At 37.7% G+C, this 21675-nt stretch overlaps 1 protein-coding gene across 5 annotated transcripts in view; it reads left to right on the top strand.

Annotated features, from left to right (window-relative positions):
* NRCAM (neuronal cell adhesion molecule) overlaps positions 1-20397 on the top strand; it is a 91811-nt gene extending 71414 nt beyond the window's left edge. For all 5 annotated transcript variants that reach the window (XM_052638952.1, XM_052638951.1, XM_052638949.1 and 2 more), the window contains 3 exons: positions 6809-6940; positions 7903-7981; positions 18060-20397. In XM_052638952.1, the coding sequence (XP_052494912.1) occupies positions 6809-6940; positions 7903-7981; positions 18060-18297 (449 nt within the window). In that variant the 3' untranslated portion in view covers positions 18298-20397. The remainder of the gene's footprint in view (positions 1-6808; positions 6941-7902; positions 7982-18059) is intronic.
* Positions 20398-21675: the final 1278 nt, after the last annotated feature.

Genomic DNA, 21675 nt, shown 5'->3' with positions numbered 1-21675 from the left:
ATACCAGTACTTGAGAAAGGTTGAATCTGTAACTTGGGTAAATTTGAAGGCATTTAAGTTTACTGAAAGATTTGTCTTGTGAATCAAAAAAAAAACAAAACAGTTCTTTCCATAGTTGGATCAAGCTGTTTAACGTATTACAGTTCTTTTCATAAATATCGTTAGAGAAAGTCAGGAATTTCACAAGGCAAGGTACAGATCAAGAAGTTTCCTTTGTGTTAAAAAGATTTAATCCAGTGGGTATATATGCAGTTAAAATGTCATCTAATATCCAGTTGATTTTTCTTTGAGGACGTTGTCATGTAGCTGTTCATTTTCATTGATTTATTTGACACAACTCAACTTATATCATCTAAAATGATAAACTGAAGCACCTTAGATTTTGTCTTTTGCCTATAATGTGTATTTTCCTTTCTTGAAGCATTAATGACTTCCATTCCCTTAAAACATTCAAATGTGTTGTTTTTGCAAAATTTCCATAGGCAAAGAAGAATGGAGGAGAGAAATTGTAAATGGTTCTCGGAGCTTCTTTGGGTTAAAGGGTCTAATGCCAGGAACAGCATACAAAGTTCGAGTTGGTGCTGAGGGGGACTCTGGTTTTGTGAGTTCAGAGGATGTGTTTGAGACAGGCCCAGGTGAGGTGCACACCACACCAGTTCTGGCTCCCAGTCAGAAGGGAAGCCACCCAGTGCTCCAGTTGGAGATGGGAGGCTGATGGAGCCGTATTGTGGGTAGGGCTGAGACTGTCCTTCTGTGGGGCCCAGTTGGGTGGCGAGTTGGGTTTTTAATTGTCTTTGGCTCTTTATATCAAATAAATTACAGAATTGAGCAAATCACCTTCTAATCACGTTTGCCAAAACCATTACAAAACCAGAGGTAAATATGATTCTTAACCTACATGATATAGGTGACTCAGTTTTTCACACCATTTGTATGTCTCAACTTTCCCTCAGAGTTAGAACAGAATTTTTGAAATGCTTAAGAGCTGGAACAGCTCATTGATACAGTCACAATTTTTAATGTCAAAATGGACTGTAATCCACCCGAACCCTGCAGTTTGTGTGACACTGATGTGAAGAATATTAAACTGCTGTAGAACAAAAAGTTATTAACTTCATGTACTTCATTATCATACTATATTTGACTGCTTGTATATATTTTAGTTAGGTGAATATTATCAAAATACACAAGGACATTAAAGTCTCTAAAATAAAGAAAAATGTTCTTGTAAGGTATAAAAATATACATATTTCCTCATAAGATAGAAAATAATCCCTATTTGCTTCAGTTTAAAGGGTTGTGTGGTATGTGTTCATTTTATGATTCATAAAATCATGTTATATTCACTCACGTCATGCATTCTTGGGGAAATGTTGCATTTCCTGTAGAACTCATAGGAAAATATGTATTTTTTTGTGTGTCTTTCCTTACCCGAGCCTTATGATTTTTAAACTTATTTCTTCTAATTTAGAAAAGAACATGAGTGGTTTGAAAAAAAGAGAAACCATAGGTAATACTTAAAAACATATTAAATAAATGTAGTATTAAAATACCTTATGAAAATATTCATATGCTAAAATCATAATGCTTAAGGGAAAATATTTTTCTGTTATTCTGTTCTTTGTACTTTCATATCCATAAGTGTACAGAGTTCTAGGAAAATTCTGTATTAAAAGAATTCATTTTTGTTACTGAGAACTTTTAATTTCAAAATACTAAAAGCTGAATTATCTATTCTATCCATATAGAGTTAGGATGCTAATAATAGTAACAGCCCTAGTATTAGCATTTATTCAGTGCTAATCTCTACTAGGTGAATGGTTTTCTTGGCTTTTCTCATTCAGTCCTTACAACAATCTTGTGAAGGAGACTGTTATTACCCACTTCCACCCCATGTCAACAACCAGTAATGAGAGGTGAAGGGCCTGCCCTATCACCCAGCTAGAACGCAAGAGAGCTCATATTTTCAACACTGAGAATAAGCTCTCTCTACACCCACCATTCAAGGCCACAGAGGCCCACATCCAAGGGGAACAGGTCGTCTGCAAAGTGACCACTTCAGGGACTTCTCTGGCAGTCCAGTGGTTAATAATTTTGCCTTCCAGTGCAGGGGGCACTGGTTTGATCCCTGGTCAAGGAACTAAGATCCCACATGGCCAACAAATAAGCAAAACCAACAGCAGCAAAAATGACCATTCAGTTCGGCTCTTGGAATGTCTTTCCATCTATTCTGGACCCTTCATGGTCCCAGTGTACTCCTACTTTGCAGATCTAGCTAGAATTAGTTTCCATCCACAAAATCAAGTTGCGGCATTTTTTTTCTTTTGGTCGTTTTCTAGGACAGAGAGCAAACGAAACCCGTTAGAAAACAATTTTGTCTTTGATGTGGTTATACCTACAATAATAGCAGCAACTGGCAAGTAAGTTTCAAGATGAGCGCTCGGGGGTGGGCCATTCTTGTGCGTCAGCAGTGGAGAACAGGATAAGGCCACAACCAGCTATTGTCACCTTTGACATGTAAATGTAACTGTTAAGAGAATCAGTTCAGTTCAGTCGCTCAGTCCTGTCGGACTCTGCGTTGCAGCCCCTTGGACTGCAGCACACCAGGCCTCCCTGTTAAGGGGATAAACATCCATTAAACCGTAGTGACCTTACTTAACATATTAGCTCTAGGAGGTCAGATGCTGTTAATCCAGCTTGCTGGTCCTCTCTTTCTATGCTGTAGGGCTGTGGGATGAACTGTAGGGTTCATGATCTGCCACTCTTGATTCTCACTCCTCCAGCTAGATTTCAAGGTGCGAACGCTAGTGCCTGGCATGGAAACATAGCATCCTGGCTGAATTTTTAACTCTCCGTATAAATGAGTTGCTTCTCTCTCTGAGTTCTGTTCATGTTAGAAACCGAGACTCAACTTTCACCTGTGCTTGTTTGGTGACTCTTCTTAGCATGACACCGTTTCTTTCTTTGATACTGTTTTTTTTAAGATCTATTTATTTGATGATTTTTCTGATATGAACCATTTTTATTAAGTCTTTATTGAGTTTATTACCATATTACTTCTGTTTCATATTTTGGTTTTTTGGCCATAAGGCATGTGGGATCTTAGCTCCCCCACCAGGGATCAAACCTGAACTCTCCTGCATTGGAAAGCGGAGTATTAATCACTGGACCACTAGGGAAGTCCCTAAGGTCTATTTCATAATTTTCTCCTATGGCACACACTGAAAAACAGGACTAAAGAAGATATCCTGCTGTTGTGCTTCTTACCTGCACATTTGTTAAGACTCCTACCTCTTTTTCCTGCTTTCTCACCTCTTTCCTCCAATCACTGAGTCTCTCCTCTCCTTTCACAAAAGATTTAAAACAAATTGAATTTTACTGGGCCCAACAGTTTGTTCTTTTTTCCCCCAGTGGGTTCTGGGTTGTTTCTTTTTTTTTTTTTTTTCTTTCTTTGGTCAACTGCCTCCAAACTTTGACCAAAATAATTTTTTTCCCTTTTTAAACATTTTGACTATTTTAACTCTTCAACAGGTCACTTTTATACATAATGGATTCTTCAAAAATAGCCATTTATCTCACTCTTTTTCTTCCATGTTTTAAAAAAAAGTTTTAATTTTATTTTATATTGGAGTATATATAGTTGATTAACAATATTGTTTTAGTTTCAGGTGTACAACAAAGTGATTCCGTTGTACATATACATGTGTCGATTCTTTTTCCAGTTAAGTTTTTGCAGAAAGTTGAGCAGAGTTCCCTGGGCTATGCAGTAGGTTCTTACCGGTTATTTGTTTTAAATATAGTAGTGTAGATATGTGAATTCCAAACTCCCAATCTATCCCTCCTCCCATCTTTCCCCTTTGGTATCCATAAGTTGGTTTCCTAAGTCTGTGAGCCTGTTGTCTTCCATGTTTATTTTATGATCCTAAGTACTCAAGGGCATTTTCCTCAAAGACCTACTCCCACAGAACACAGGTTAAGCATTAGACAATAGGCAAGGTGATAGAGAAGACTGTTGTTAAGACTAACTTCTAGGAAACAAAATCGATTTCCTGTGTCTGGTTTCCTTTCTGTTTTCATATTCTTTAGGTCTGTCTATTTAATGTATTGCTATATGGCTTATTCAACTAATACATGAATAGATTTTTACTGTAAACTTTTTAAATAAAGGGACAATCCTCTGTTGCTCTCCTACCCAATCCTACTAACTCTTATTCAAGAAGAAAAAACCTCACAGCCTTCATCGTGTGTGTGTGTGTGTGTGTGTGTGAGAGAGAGAGAGAGAGAGAGAGAGAGATGCATAGCTGTGGCCACGACTTGGATTTCTAGTAATATGTGCATTTGTAGTTAAGATGATTTTTGGAATGTCCTGGAACATTTAAAGTCTCTTATAGTCATTCTGGACTTCATATTCCTTTTTATGTGGAAGGGAAATCAGTAGAAACTCTTTTCACTTACATAGTTTTTGTTTTATATCAACTTCTGGTACACTTGAATGTGTGTGTGTGAACATACATACATATGCACCTCTTAACATCCTGTGTCTGCCCAGTCTTAAATAAACGGGGTAGTGAGACATACTTTTTTTCTTTAGACATAGGGGCAAAACTCAAAGTCAACTTGGAGGTTCCTTTATCAGCTGTCAAGAAACATTTCCACTTTGTGCATAGCTGTGTAGCCACAAACCACCAATTGGCAGTTCAGTTTTGACAGTATCTTCCTAAGACAATGTCTGTGCTGATACTTCAGTATCTTCTTGCATTTTGCCCTCATCAGTTGCATATAATTAGATGAAAAATGTAAATGCAGATAGTATTTATTACAGGACTGTAAAGCTTTAAGCATATTAAAAACAAGGACTCTGTAACTTCAAGCAAAGGCTCCATAGACTTACATCAGCTAATTTTTGGTTCAGCTTTGAAGAAAATGTACTCAGTCAGAGACCATGTGTAAACTGACAGAACTATGTTGCCAGAATATGTGTAATGATGGACTTCTAAAATATTTTAAAGATGCAGGTCCCTACAACAGTTTATTCTTTGTAAAGACTTCTGCAGAGTTGATGCCTGGACACCAGTGCCTTATAGCAGTAGTGTGTAATGGCTGGTACCATGTTCTTTGGAATCCACAGTCTTGGGTGAAGCTCTGACTCTCAGACAAGGTCTTTACCCTTCTGAGTTTGCATATATTCCTCATGCTTACCTCAGAGGATTTTTGTGAAGACTGAATGAGATTTTGCCCTCAGTACAGTGCCTAGTAGAATAAGTTTCAAAATGTTAGTTCTCATTATCATCATCCTCATCTTCATCCTCCCAGTGATGGTTATGGTATGTGTATGGAAGGGGAGCCCTGCCCATACTCCTGCTTCAGTTGTATCTAGTGATGATACAACTCAAAAGCCCTCCACCCAGTGAGGCCCAAGAGGCTACTGGGACCGGCTACCAGCAATTTGATTCATAGTCCAAAGAATGTATTTCACTTTTCATTTTATTTCTTCAGCGCACATCCACATAACGTTTCACATTCCTCTTCACACTTGATTTTAAGCATTTCATTTTTCTCCCTATCCTTTGAGTGGAGAAAAAAGGCAATAAGTTGCTGTTTTTGCAACACACAGTAGCCTGGGATACTTGTCGACATGCTTCTTTCTGCATCCAGCAATCACATTCACCTAACCCAACCATGTTAATGGATTCAGAAGAAATTCAGTCAAATTAAAAGAATGATATACAGGCATTCTTACCAATAAAAAGAAAAAAAAGACCCTTTACCTTGATTAAGGTAAAAAGAGGGAAAAAAATCAAGGTTTTTAAAAAATTTTATACCAGTGTCTTGAAACAAATTCTCAAGGGCTTTTCTGAATAGCCATTGATGCTGCACTTTGTCCCATTTGATTGACACTTTTGAACAATACTGGAAATGCTAATTATTCTGTGTTTTTCTTAAGAGATTTGCATACTGTGATTGGTTGAATAAAGGGCTTCACATTATTTGACTCAAACAGATGAAGACTTAATATGTATACATGTGATTGGGTATTATTCTCTTTAAACTGGCCGCTTATTCCAGTAATACCACTGATAAAGATAGACCTAATAGTTTTTGGATTGGATCCTGAGCGATATTGAATATTACATGTTGATCCTTTTATGGTAAATAAGATTTTTCAGAAATTTCCCCGGAGTCTTCAGAACTCTGACAAATGAGATGAAAAATAAATCTAAGGAATATTTTGTGTACAAATCAAGATGTTATATAAAGTAATAAGGTTGGTTATCTTATGTGGAAAGGTTTCATGTGTGGAAAGTTTTCTTTTTAACAGTTTCTAAAACATTTGGGGAAAATGGCAACATTATTGCAATGATATTTTAGCCTCTGAAAGTGGTTCCTTTGAAAGAAAAATACTCCATTAGATGTATACATTCTGTTCTGTTTAAAATGATCTTCTGTTCTTATCATTGTACATAAACATATCCTGTAAACAATAAATGTTTTCATTTGTTTGGGACTATGTTTCTGTTGAAAATATAAAGTGAAAATAACTGAAGGCAGTGCTCAGCAGGGTTTGTTAGCGTTGAATGTGTTAGCAGTCAGATTTCTCCATTTGAATTTTCTTAATTGTTGAAGATTTCTCACCATTGAATACTGATGTAACTCCTGATTGGTAACTGGCAGATTCCAATGTGGGGCCACATGTAAAATAAAGAAAAGCTCATGTACGTGGCAGTTTTTTTTTTTACTGAAAGAAGCTACAACACTTCTCACCTCCTCCTTAACCCACTGGCACTGACACCATTGACTTGTTTTCCAGCGATGGCAAGCCGGCAAGTGGATATAGCAACTCAGGGCTGGTTCATTGGTCTAATGTGTGCTGTCGCCCTCCTGATCCTAATTTTGCTGATTGTTTGCTTCATCAGAAGAAACAAAGGTGGTAAATATCCAGGTAAGAAACAAGGATTGAAATTGCCCTCTAATGCTGCATGATAATCCGTGAAACTAAAAAGAGATCATGAGAGTCATCACGGAGACTGCAGTAAGTGTATCTTCCCAGAGCCATACATTCGGACTTTCTGTTCAGACACTTGCTGATCCCTTATGTAATAGAAGCCTAAAAATTGCCAAGGATCAAAAGACAATTCTGGGGGAGCAAATGAATCTGTCCTCAGAAGATATTGTTGACTCTGCTTCCTTAGGCTTCACGTGAGTCATAGGTGCTGAAATAGCATCTAAAACCAACAGGCAGGGGCAGAAGGAAAACATGAAGTTCCCCAGAGGAAGTAATGCCTGAACTGAATCCTGATATGATGTGTAACAGTGCTTTCCCTATACGGTTAATGTTTTGTTCAATTTAATAGATCCAGTGAATTTCTATTTTCTTTTTACCTGGCCATTTCCCTTTCAGTGACAGGGGAAAAAAATCTACAAAAGAATAGATTTCCAAAGCAACTTGTACCCATGAATATAGATAACAGATAGATTTGTAAAATAGGGGGAAATCTTAGAAACTTAAGACTTATTCTCCTATCAAGTAAGAAACTTGTGCCAAAATGCTTTCATAAGGTTAACTTTATCTGTTAACAAAATATTCTAGGTTATTCTAACCTGTTCTGTTTTTCTAGGTTACCTCCAAGAGACTAATACATCAAAATGTATGCATAGGGAGTTCGCTAGTGGCCTAGTGGTCAAGATTCTGGGCTTGCACCACCATGGCTTACATTCGATCCCTGACTGGGGAGGTGGAGCCAGTAAATAAATGCTTGGCCGCATGACACATCTGGTTGCATAACATCTATGGCGTATAGAATAATTTTCCCACTGCTATATATCTCATAGAGTGTACTCCTAAAGAGTTTGAATAAGGAAACACAGGATCAAAAGATAATAATTTTTTTGGTAATTTTTTAGTTAAAGAAAAGGAAGATGCCCACGCAGATCCTGAAATCCAGCCTATGAAAGAAGATGATGGCACTTTTGGAGAATACAGGTGAGCCCCCTGCTTCTTAGTCACCCTTCATTCTCCCTGCCCTTCACAGATACCATACTCAGTCTTGCCTGCAGTGGGATTCAGCCAGGAACATGCTTTGCCTGGAATTGCCTATTTATCTCAAAAATTAGTTAAGAAACACTTCCATGTATAAATGTTTACACACCCCTCACAGTTAAAGTAATCTCACTTTTGGTTAGGACTTGGCACTTTCACTGCCAGGACCTGGGTTTGATCCCTGGTCAGGGAACTATGATCCCACCAGCCGCGTGGCATAGACCAAAAAGAAAAAAAAAAAAACTCCCTTTTCATTATAAATTTCCTTTGTAGTAGTAGGTTTGGAGATGGAGCGTTTCCCACTCTGGCCTGTTTTCCAGAGACCCTCGCTATAATTGATCAACATAGAAAAGCTCAAGTGTTACAATAAAAGTTAAAACAATAGTACTCTACAAACCTGTATTATAAAGCAGACTATCCCTGTCATTCTCTAAGCAGTGCTTTTCTGATGTTACTTTTCTCGTCCTTATTAGAAGGGTTTTTTTTTTAACCAAAACAGGTTCCTATACACCCTCCTATTAATCATGAAATGATGGCTTAGAGGGCTTCCCTGGTAATTCAGCTGGTAAAGAATCCTCCTGGAATGCAGGAGACCCCGGGTTGATTCCTGGGTTGGGAAGATCCCCTGGAGAAGGGATAGGCTACCCGCTCCAGTATTCTTGGGCTTCCCTGGTGACTCAGATGGTACAGAATCCACCTGCAATGTGGGAGACCTGGGTTTGATCCCTGGGTTGGGACGATCCCCTGGAGAAGGGAACGACTGCCCACTCCAGTATTCTTGCCTGGAGATTTCCATGGACAGAGAAGCTTGGCAGGCTACAGTCCATGGAGTCACAACGAGTCGGACGCAACTGAGCAACTTTCACTTCTCTTCACTTCAATGCCCACTTCAATGGTGGTTTTAGAAGCTCTTAATTATTAAGAAATATCACAGCCCTGGAGGCAGTGTGTTAATTTACAGGGTTTTGGTAAATAAAATGTTCTTGGCTTGGCTCCATCATTAAGGACAAATGTAATGTACAAATGTAATGTAACCTATGTGCTAAATAGTTTTTTTAAAAAACGAAAGAAGCTCTTTAAACAAAGATTTTCTTGCCTGGGGGTGTAGGTATTTAAGAGAGATAAATGATTGTTTTAGATATGTTTAAAAGCAGAAACAAAAGATATATTTATCCAATTAAAAGATTGGGATTTTGGTATTCCAGAAAAATGCATCTATTAATCAAAAACGCTTTTATACCTTGTACTTTCTTTCTGTAAGCCTCTTGATTATATAAAGTATAATCTTTTAAATATGCACTGGGCCAGTATTGAGACTCTCTCTTGCCAAAAGAAAAGGCTTTTAGGTAAAACAAAATGTGTCACTATTTGTGATTGCCAGATGATGTTTATAAATAAGATATGTGTATTCATTTTTACTTATCTCTAGAGCTCATTTTTGGTATGACCATGTCAACATCACGAGGGGCCAAATAAAGCCAAGGGTAAGAAATATGAGAACTGATTGAGAAAAACTATGGTGTTTTTTTTTTTTACAAAGTTGGATTCACACCAGTCTCCACACAGATATAAGTGCTTTGCCTGTGTGTCTCAGCACCTCAGCTTTCATTGTAATTTCCTTTCCGGAAGAGGTGACTATGATTTTTAAAACTCTTCAGAATTCTGGATCTTAGGATACAGAAAAACATCTAGTGAGGGTTGTCTTGATGTCAGATGTTGACTACAAGGCTGAAAGGGTATGAAAACCTCATTCGGCATCCCCACTGGTCCATCCACAAAGTAATATTAATGCATTAAAGCAGCCTGCAGAGGGTCACAGCCAAGGGTAACCAGGCCTTAACACTGGATGAGTTGAAATCTTTGCTGATTTCATTCACTCTCCTACATATTTCTCCTGTAAAGTAAGAGAGTCCAGAATTACTAAACAACTTGTTATTTTTAGTGTTCCTATGACTAGAATTCTACCCAAGATATGTGCACCACTGTTTATTGTGATAAAGCCAAATTTTTTATATAGCCTGAAAAAGTTATGTATTTGCACAAACCAGAAACAAACTATTGCTCTCCATATATTCTTCACATGGTGATGGATTTCTGTTCTACATTAACATGCCCAAATGAATCTGGCAACATACTGCTCACTCTGTGCATCTCAAATGTCAACTTGCTCTCACAGTTATGTGAAACCATGATCTAATGTAGTAAGGCTTTCTCAGGGTCCCTCTTCTGCCTACTCCATTAAAACATGATTAAAATCGAGGTTGAATGTGAACTCATCTGGAATCAAGAGACTTCGTTTTGCTCTCAACTTAGCCCTTACCTTTGATTTCTTTAGATATGACATTTAATCCAAGTGTCAGCTTTTTCCACCTATAAAATAACAGAGTTGTTCAAGTATGGGATAATCTCTGAAGGTTGCTAGTTCTATGATTTCTGTGCTCTTTATAAACCATCTACCAATGAGTTTTAATGTTACCTGGGGTTTCAGAGCAGTCCATAGTGAGTATTTAGTTACTGGCCTCATTATCACTGTGTTTATATTTCTTTGGTCATGATTCTTTGTCTTGGTGTTAATTCATACATGGTATGTTTGTGAAGCATTTTCAAATAGCTGTTTTTAGCTAATGTCTTGAGTTTCTCAAAAGAGAAAGACTTTTCCTTGGGTTTATTAAGAACAAACTCATTGGTTCATTTGTGAAGAAAAAAAAACTTGAAATTCTATAGATCTGGGAATTGCCAAAGGAGATAACGTTCTGACAGGTGTCTTAAACCTGAAACACAACTCAGTGATTTTTTTTCACTGAAGCTGAAAGTTCGTAAGGACAATCCCACAAGTGAAATCACTTCCCAAAACACCCAGCCACCCTTTGCTACAGATGTGGCTTTATCTTATGACTTCTGGCATGACCAGAGAATTTTTTTCCTTTGGTTTCTTTTCTGCTGGAAGAAACTAAAAAACCTTTCATTCCATAGGTGTCACATGAATGAAATTGGATTCAACTGATCATTATAGAATTTTAAATAATACACTCTAATGTTACAAGAGTGACAATCACAAGAGTCCCTTCTCTACTTGCACCTTCTAGAAGTTTTTGAGCTCTGTATTATTTATTGATTCTTATTCTTTTTCATTCTGAAAATAAATTAATATTCTGTCACACACAGACACACACAAAATCAAGACTATTGCCTAAATGTTAATGAATCCTGTTGATGATTTGCTTATTCTCATGCTTGAGGATGAAGCCATTTCTATGTGATTGGCTCTGAGCCGGGGAGTATTTCATAGTGCCAAAGGGATGGAACTTCAATGGCCAGATTTGATGGGCTTTTTTTCTTTTTTTTTTGCATATGCTGTAACCTTGTACTCTCACTCCAACACCCACCCCCAAACAGTCACCCTCTGGTGGAAGCCTGCAGCCTTCTTTGTTTGTTTCTTTAATTATACAGACAGTAGGATCTGCATCCTTACTAACATATAGAAAAATCAGAGAAACAATGCAACCAACTGTGTAAGTATTTTTTTATTCTTTAGATCCATCCCTTTAAAAACCAGAATGAACATAGGTCATAAGCCACGTGACCATGGTATTTGATGGAGGCTCTTGGCATGGGAGTCTTGTCATGTGAACATGACCTGTTGCACGCATGCTAACCCATGTTCAGGAGGCACGGATGATGTGCACATATATTGCATTTGATATATACTTTAGATTTATTCTGCTCAGAGACATAAACTGATCATGAGCAGTGTAAACAGTGATGGGCTTTTGAGGGAGTGTTTGGTTTGTGGATGTCAAAAATTATTGCAGCATGATTTGATCATGGTAGGGTGGTGACCACAGGAGAATCAGACCCAGTGATCACAGATGTATCCATCGTTGCTGCGTTTTTACTTTGCAGACATTCAATGGATACTTTCTGTGTGCACAGCCGTTTTAAAAAAGTAAACTCTCTAAAATTGATTCTTTAGGGTAAGAGAAGGAAAGAATTGGTTCCAGTGCTTTGTCTGACATCATAAAATTGATGAAGAAAAAAAATGAAAAAAAAATGTTAAAGTTAGAATTTTAAAGAATTTCTAAAATGCACACTCTTTTATTGTTACAATGAATTCATTCAGCCAACATTTATTAAGTGCCTACTGTGTTCTAGGCTGTGGAGATTTTAAAACCAGTAGACTCTTATCTCACTAGTTAATGGTCAAGGGAGGTTTGCAGGGAAGTAAAAGGACAATCTGGGCATAGTGTAAAGAGTGCGCTGAAAGGGAAGGGATACAGCCAAGGTGCCAAGGGAGCAGGGACAGGAAGCCAAAGCAAGTGCATGGCCTCGAAGGAGGTGGCACAAGAAGTTGTCCCGGGGGAGTAACGCAGGAGCTGAGTTTTGAAGGTTCCATTCCATTGCACAACTATAGCCTTGAGTAAAGATAATCATTATCTATGACTGATATCATTATATGTATCAAAAACATATTTTGTGTGGCCATATGTACTATTTTATGATGATTTTATTACTTTTTTGGAAACTTGTTCATCTTTGCCATTCCAGGCTAAGAATTAACATCTGATACCTCCTGTCCTTTAAAAATTCTCATAAAAACCTGGATGGATATTTTTAAGCTTTAAATACCACGTAGCTAAATAAGGATATGATTTTTCAATGATCTTCTGTAACTTCTAAATTCCTCTTGTTTGGGAAACTACCCTTTCATACTGAAACTTGACCAAGCAGCTTCCCTTGGCACAATGTCAAAAACAGGTGACTTACTCTGTCATTAGAGAATTCATCTTTGAGTTGGAAAGAGGCAGGCATTCATTCCGAGCTTCATCACAGACTTGTCACCACCCATATCATCTGGAAAGTTCTAAGTGTATGTGTTATACAAGGTATTTCATAGGAAAAAGTCTCTCTGAGGCAGGGGGTCTGGAGTGGAGCCAAGAGGTGTGATGGCAGGTGGATGGGCGCTTTCACTTGTTAGGTACTGTTCACATGCCAGGCGCTGTGCTGGTGCCTCATAGATATTTTTCTCATTTAACCAGATTCTAATTCCTGAAGTAGGACATTATATCACACATCTTTAAAAGATCTTGAGCTGCCTCTGAACAGCTTTTCCTGGAAAGACTCTGTGAGTAGAATATCTTGTTTCCTTACTTCATGTCTTTCGAGCACAGCCCATGTTGCTATAAATTCTTGCCCACTCCAGTATTCTTGCCTGGAGATGCCCATGGATGGAGGAGCTAGGTAGGCAGTCCGTGGGGTCACAAAGAGTCAGTCACGACTGAGCAACTAGGCACACACGCGTGGCCATTAAACTGGAAAGGATGTTTCTGGGGAGCCTCTTACTGGCTGGCCATTGTTCATAACTGATGCGATTATGTGTGTAAAAATCCAAATAAACCTTTAGGAAGATATTAGAGTTCACAAGAGAGTTTAGCAATGCTGCCTAAAAAAAATAATATAAAAGTCAATTATATTTCTTGCTACCAGGAAATAATTGGAAAATAGGATTTTAAAAGTTTTCATAGTTATGATAGCATGATTCATCTTGATATATGGCAGAAAAAAACATAACATTGTAAAGCAATTATCTTCCAATTAAAAATAAATAAAATTTTTTAATGAAAAAAAAATGTTGCTACAAGAAAACTTGTCCAATGTGTGTGTGTGTTAGCAACTCAGTCCTGTCTGACTCTTTGTGACCCCATGGACTGTAGCCTGCCAGGCTCCTCTGTCCGTAGAATTCTCCAGGTAAGAGTACTGCAGTGAGTAGCCATTCCCTTCTCCAGGGAATCTTCCCAACCCAGAGATCAAACCAGAGTCTTCTGCATTGCAGGTGGATTCTTTACCATCTGAGCCAGCAGCGAAGCCCAGATTTTCCAATAGGATAATGTTAAAATTTTTTTGATGTAGGAATAAAACCAACAAAAAGATCTTCCTGTGTTTCCATTTCAGGGTCTGATATTCTATTCCACTCATAATTTGTCTATCTCTGCACCAAAACTAAACTGTCTTAATATAGTAGCTTGGGGTGAGTCTTGATAGCTAGTAGGTTAAGTCCTCCAACTTTGTGATTCTTCCTCAAGAAATTTTAAATATTCTTGACTCTTCTCATGTTCTTATATATCTTAGAATCAGCTTGCCAAGATCCATATAAAAGCCTGCTGTGTTTTTACTGGAAATAAACTGAATCTAAAAAACAATGTAAAGAAAGTTAACGCATTTACCAGAGGTCTTCCTATTCATGGTTATGGTATATCTCTCCATTTATTTACCTCTTATTTAATAGCGTTGGATGCAAGTTTCATTTTCTTCATGGGAATCATACACATATTTTTGTTGGATTTGTTCTTATCTACTTCATATTTTTGTGGTATCCTAAATGGAATTATTTTTAAAATTTCATTTCCAATTGTTTGTAAGTACTTAGATCAAACTTACTTTTATGCTAATATGATATTAAGTGATATTACTAAGCTGTCTTTTTATTCCAATGTTTGCCTATAGGTTCTTTCCAATTTTTATGTATGTAATCATACTATTTATGAATAATGATCGTTCTCTTCTTCTTAATATATGCCTTCTGTTTTTTTTTCCTCGTCATGTCACTTAGTATTTCCAATTCAGTTTTGATTAGAATTGTTATTTCTGATGTTAAACAAGAAACTTTCAACATTCACCATCAAGGATGACATTAATTCAGGGTTTCTTATAGACACATTTAAGAAAGACACTTCTGTCCCTAGTATATTAAAGTTTTACTGTGAATGAAACTTTTTTCCTAAATCTTTTTTTTCAGATTTTACCTTTATGGTAAAAGTTTTACCATAAAACTTTTTTTCTAAATCTAATGGGATAATCATAAAAAATTTTTTTCTTTTGCAAAAATGGTGAATTACATGAATTGGTGTTTTAATGCTACAATAAGCTTGCATTCTTGGGATAAACCCAACCTGGTCATGCTGTATTCTCTTTTTAGCCGATTGCTAAATTCTATTTGCTCATGATTTCTTGGAGATTTTCTCATCTATGTTCCTAAGTGAAATTAGACTGTAATGTTACTTGTACTTTCTCAAAGTGTTCTTGTTGGTTTTAGATATCAGTGTTATATAGTGTTATACTATCTCACAAAATGAATGGTTCCTCTGATGTGTCAAATTTGAACATGTCCAAAACTGGACCACCAGTCTTCTAGCCCAAACATGCTGTATTCCAGAGTAAGGGTAATTCCATCCTTCATGCTACTCAAATCAGAAATGTTGGTGCTGTCTTTTTCTGTTTCTTCCATATCCAGCCCGTCAGGAAGTCCTATTGGTGCAGTCTCCAGAATATGTCTGTAATACCACTTTGTTCCAGCCCAGTGTTCCACACTTTCCCGAGCCACAGCCATCTCACTCTTGAATTATCACAGTAATCTCCCTGGCCTCCTGGAGCAGGAGTTGGCTAACTTTCTGTAAAAGGTCCAACAATAAGTATTTTAGACCTCACAAGTTGCAAGGTTTTGGTTGCAACTCTACAATTCTCTTGTAGTACTGAAGCAGCTATAAACAATACGCAATAAATGGGCACAGCCTAATTTTGGTGTAGTTCACCAACCCCTCCCTCTAGGGTAGGCTATTTGCAATATTGATGACAGTAATCCTTTAAAAATGTAAATTATATCAGGTCACTTACCCATTGAGCTCCCTCCATTGACTTCCCGTCTCACCAAGAGTGAGACAGATCCTTACATGACCTGGTCTATGACCTCTTTACTTTAATCTCAATATCTGTCTCCCCTCTCTCCCCCTCTCCCACCCCAAGCTCCTTTTCCATTCCTAGAACAGGCTTGCCCTACTACAGGGCAGCTGAACTACTTACCCCTGTCATAATGGCTCTCCCTCCAGCTGTCTACCTGACTAACTCAACTCTGTCTAAGTCTTTGATCAGATATCACTTCTTAACAAGGCCTTCTCTGGAAATCCTACTTTAATGTCAACTTTCCATCCCCTCCCCTGACACCCTCCATTCTCTTTACTCAACTCTGTATTTCCCATAGACCTAATCCCCTTCTGACACACTCTGTCACTAATTTTTGAAATATGTTGATTGTCTGTATTTTCCCCTTCAAAAAGTAAACTTAGTGAAGGTTTTCGTCTATTTTGTTTATTGCTATATCTCCAGTGACTCAAACCTGTCTTAGAGTAGGCACTAAATAAACATTTATTAGATGTATGGTGGGTGGGTAGATAGATAGATGGGTGGATGGATGAATCAAAGAAATGTCATAGACTAGAATTTCCTGGAGTGTACACCTTGGAACATTAGTTCTCTAAAGCAGAATAATACTATTAGTTGGAATCAAGGTAACAAAATTCTGCTCATCATTAAATTCTTCAGTGGAATTTTCTCACCAAGTTATGGGCAATAATTCACAGGAACTATTCAAGCACAGCTTAGAAGCTAATGATTAATCCCCAAAATGTACAAGTTATTCTTGCACCAGGTTGGAGACTGGCTGCTATGTCCCCTGACATTTCCCAGACACAGGCCATTCCAAAATTCTGTGATTCCTCCCCGGTTATTTATTAACAACAGTGATAATATCATTTATTCAGTTTGTGACGAGCACTTGTGTATTGCTAACACAGGTAATTTTCAGTAGCTTTTGTCAATGTCATATAAAGCCAGTATTATTTTCCAGTCTTGAAATTTTCTTCTCGGTGAAAAATTGGAGACCCTAGTAGGAATTATTGGCCAGAATATCCGTATACCATAAAATATTTGTGTCTTGGCTAGAAAGAAGTCGTTTTTCAAAGGAAAGGGAAGAGTAAAGTCCTAGCACAAGTTGCTCGGTGAAATATTACAGCTCAGGGGCCTCTCTTTTACATGAAGTCTTTCAAATTTTTTTAAACTAATGTTGTTTTATGTTTTCCATTTTTGTTCTTTGAAAGAATACAAAATATGTCATTGCTTTTTTTTTTCCTTTTTATTTTTTAAACCAAATATTACCTGTTAAGGGCTAGGTCAGCATGCACACCTAGTTATATGACCATTTGAGTGAATGCTCTGAAATATAGTAATTACTCTTCTACTTCCAGATGTTATACTTAGGTGTTTAACAGAGACATACGCAGATATATAGAGAGTCCTACACATGTTTATTAAGTTGCACTCCTCAGATTACCATCTGATATGGGTCAGCTGCATAACACACTGGGGAGAAGGGATTGGTGGGGTAAAGACAAGGACAGGAAATACTGGCTTTTACATTTGGGCATCACTCACACTTGTCAGAATATATTGGCAGACTACGAATAGTACAGATGTAATTCCCTGAAGTTAAATTATGTTTCTTTCCAAATTAATAAATCTTTACCCATTAACTAATCAAAAATAATACTATATGCAATCAGTATAAGGATTTTGCTTTTTTTCTTAGGCTATTTTCATTTGTTTCTTCTGCATCCCTTTAATGGAATGTGTAGGTCTCTTGAAAGGTAAGGTTCAAGTTTACAAGTCTGGCCTGCACTCAATAACACAGTGATTTGAGATGCAGGATTTTGCTTCTTGCTCAGAAAAACAAAAATCCATATTTCACACTTAACCAAAATCATTCTCCATTCATATCCAAAAATCAGAGGTATTATGCAGTTTAACATACTAACTTCTCTACCATAAGCTTTTACACCCTTTTGAATTCTAGTAAAATAGTGATGATTTTCAACTTTTTTCAATTATTCCTTTGGTAATGCTTGTGACAATTTCTGAGTTGCTTCCAAATCAGGGGCCAGAATCTGTCATTGATACTGACATCACCCTGCGAAGCCATCCACCTGTCGAAGACTTCATGATTAAACCATTTCTGCACTCTACTTTCATTCCAACCACATTCCGGTCATTGAAGGCCACCTGGCGATTAGACTGGGCTAGAGAAGCTCAGGGCACCAAATGCTTCCTCATAATTTGCATGCCTGATCTTTGAGAACCAAGCATTTTACCTAAGGGCCCATCTTGACGAACATGTTTTATCTTTTTTTTAATCCAGTGATGCGGAAGACCACAAGCCTTTAAAAAAAGGCAGTCGAACACCTTCAGACAGGACTGTGAAAAAGGAAGACAGCGATGATAGCCTAGTTGACTATGGAGAGGGAGTGAATGGCCAGTTCAATGAGGACGGCTCCTTTATCGGACAGTACAGTGGTAAGAAAGAGAAAGAACCAGCTGAAGGAAACGAAAGCTCGGAGGCACCATCTCCTGTCAACGCCATGAATTCATTTGTCTAATTTGTGAGCTCTTTGGCAGTATCCAACTTTTCTCAAATGTTTATCTTAATAAGGACTTGTCTGTCCACCTTCTCATACTATGAACATAGAGGCAGAAAGTCTGTGTGCTGCTGGGTGTTCATATGATGAGAACTGTCAAAGCAAGAACATAACTCAGTCAAATGATATCTTAATGTGAACTGCGGTGCAAAGTGTATACTTTTTCATTCAACATAGGTCATCTTGATTTCCTAAGAACTGATAAAAAAAAATAATAATACAACATCATCAACAGATCACCTTCTACCCGCTTTGGGATACAGTTCAATAGGTTGCATGAAAAATGCTACACCTTTAAAGGTTATACCTGTGTATGTTATTCAAACATGGGTTGGTACTTTGATACTCTCCTCCGCTGAACCCCTAAGTAGGACTTCCGTTTTCATTGTCAAGAGTGTTACTGTAGTATTCTCTAGAACTTCAATGTCTTTGTGGACATTGTCGTGAAATTGGTGACTCTTATGTCTAGCTGTCGTTAGTCTTTTTGGGAGACTGTTAGGAACCATATGTACAATATATACTTGCGAAATGAGTTAATTATGACAGGTACATTTGCTGATGCTTACTGAGACCCTCTTACCTGCTCTTTGCTCCTCTTACTCCATTGACCTCTTAATCATCAAAGTATTATATTGCTACAGTGTTCTACTTTTTACATCCTCTCTCCATTCTGGTCTGTGATTTTTAGGCATAAACAATGTGTATCGCAATGCATTTTGGCACTTGTGCCAGACCGAGAGAATCTCAAACAGATCACTCCAATTAAATTTCAAAAATTATTCCAGAAAGCATAGGGCAAGACATATGCAGTGCCTTCAGATGATAAGCATTCCACAATATACTGCCTTCTATATCATTTGGTACAGTCAACTCGGAGTCCAAGATTATTGTCATTGTCTAAAAGTCACGTGGAAAAGGAAGAGCTCATGAAGATGGCAATGTTGGGGTATAAAAAGGAACTGTGACAGTAAAATGAAGACAATTTATTTTAAGGAGCATTTTCCTCCATATGTATAAAAAGAAAAGTTTTATCACCAACTGGAGCATATGATGATTTTATGGTTTCTTATGGTTTCTATTAAAACAAGTCACATTCAGTAAGAAAGATGGGAACTTGGTAGAAAATTTTTTAAAAAATTATTTCCAAAAAAAAGCACATAAAGCAAAGCAACAGGAATATATTTTTCTCTAAGTCATTACCTATGTGGCAGCTTTTGAAACTCTGCAGCATTAAACAGTGTGTATGCAAATTACATGGATGCCTTGCAGAATCTAAGAAATCTGACAAGTGCTAACAAGGCCAACAGTCAAAGGGATTACATCTGTGGTTTTGAAAATAGGCATATATATTCTACCAGCTTCATAAATAATATCTATCAAATGGTTTCCTTCCACATTTGAAATTCTATAACAACCTATGGTTGAAGGAATGCTCAGTTTCATTTGCCAATAAATTGGTTTCTCATAACTTGCATCAAGTTTAATTTTAAGTAAAGCTTTTTATATGTAGATATTTTGTTGAATTTGTAAATATGCTTAGAGTGTAGATGCTATATGCTTAGGGGTGTTACATACAAATAAACATGCCAACAATGTTTATGTTGTACTGTATAAAATGTTAGCTAATGAATACAGTGTGTGGGATTGGAAAGCATTTACTTAAATGCCTTCTGGGGTTTTATTTTCTCTTTTTGCTGTGAAACTGAAAGAGTGAACTATTTTCCATACACACAGCAGGTTTCTAGAAGATATTTTCAGAGCTTTGCCGAAGCACAGTTTGAAGTAATCCCAGGCAAAGATGGCCCTACATAGTTTAATGTCTCCAGTATTCACTTTTCACAGATCAGCCTTTCTTGTGGAAATCCAGAAAGACCAGACAGGCTTGCCTTGGCATCAGAGAGCACAAAGATAAGTTACTTCAAATTTACCAATGTATGGGGGTGGGGTGGAGGGGACAAGAACAGTGTAGTTTTTCCTCTTCCACAATGGCAGATGCTAAATTTATCTGTGCATGAAGGGGTCATTTCTGTACTAGTGCAACAGAGTTTGTATTAAAAATGAAATGTGGTTTTAAAAGTCCTTCTCTCTTTTGTAATATATCATGTTCCTAGTGGAATATGAATGTCCGAGTCATGGTCTAGGTAACAGTCCAGGCGGATGTGACTGGATTTCCGTCAAAGAAGTAACTGTGAAAAAGTCATGATCTCTTTGTGATTCTTAACTTCTTCAAACCTAGAGTTCCTAATGTTTTATTCTATTTTATTTATTGGCTGTATCACATTGCTTGAAGGATCTTAGTTGGCTGACCAGGGATCAAACCTTGGCCCCCGGCAGTGGAAGCTCGGAGTCCTATCCCCTGGACCAACAGGGAATTCCCCCTAATGTTTTAAAATATAATGCAGAGTTTGATTTTTGCTTTTAAAAGGCAGAGAAAAAGAGCTAATAAAAGAGGGGCATAGCAAACACTGTAATGCAAAGCAGGAATAGATATTAACCAGCCTCTGGAGAAACAGTCTGAGAAGTTAGATGCTGCTTCCTTTCCTGAAGCCCGATCACCACGAGCCTGTTCCCTGTTGTCATCCTTTCTTCTACCTGCCTGGACCTCCGCCATCTCCAGCCATGGCAACTGGGTTCCTTAACTTCTCCTGCTTGATGAAACAGCTTGAGTGTGGACAAATAGCACTGATAGATGTGTCATCCACCCCCTTCTCAGCAGCCCAGTTCTCCTTGAGTCTCATACCTGTCCAGCTCTGCAAATAGCCAAGACCTGGCTTGTTCCTCCGCCTGCCCTTTGTCCCAGGTTTCTACCCGTAAGACCTTGTGTTGTCACAGCGCTCCCCCTCCCTACACAGTTACTTGGATACCAATGTGATACATGCATCAACTGAACAATGCTAATAGACCCTATGTAGACCTTAGTCCTTCTACCATGGAGAGCATTCACTTTTGAGCAGCAAGTCAGGGTCTCCAGTCTATACACCATGGGCCAGATTCAGTCGACGTCCTCGGACCACATCATCAGTCACAGCTCAGTTTAGCAACACGGCCTGGCCAGTTGTAAGCCTGACCACAAAAAGCATTGGTTTGCTGATGCATTCTTGTTCAGATGGTTTATAATGGCCCTGCTTTACTTTTCTCTCTCTCTCTTTTTTTTTTTTTGTAAATTTAAATTTTATTGAAGACCTAAGATGTGAAAATTCTAAAAAAAATGTAATTGGTATTTCTGTAATTTAAAGTATAGTGATTAATTTTACTTTTGTAATTTAAGTAATTTCAGCAAGCCTTTTTTTATCGTTCAGTTCTTTAAGATCTATGTTTATAAATTGACTTCACAAGTTG

Source organism: Budorcas taxicolor, chromosome 4, assembly GCF_023091745.1.
Source record: "Budorcas taxicolor isolate Tak-1 chromosome 4, Takin1.1, whole genome shotgun sequence".
Lineage (NCBI taxonomy): Eukaryota > Metazoa > Chordata > Mammalia > Artiodactyla > Bovidae > Budorcas > Budorcas taxicolor.
This window is presented reverse-complemented; position numbering and strand designations above follow the sequence as displayed.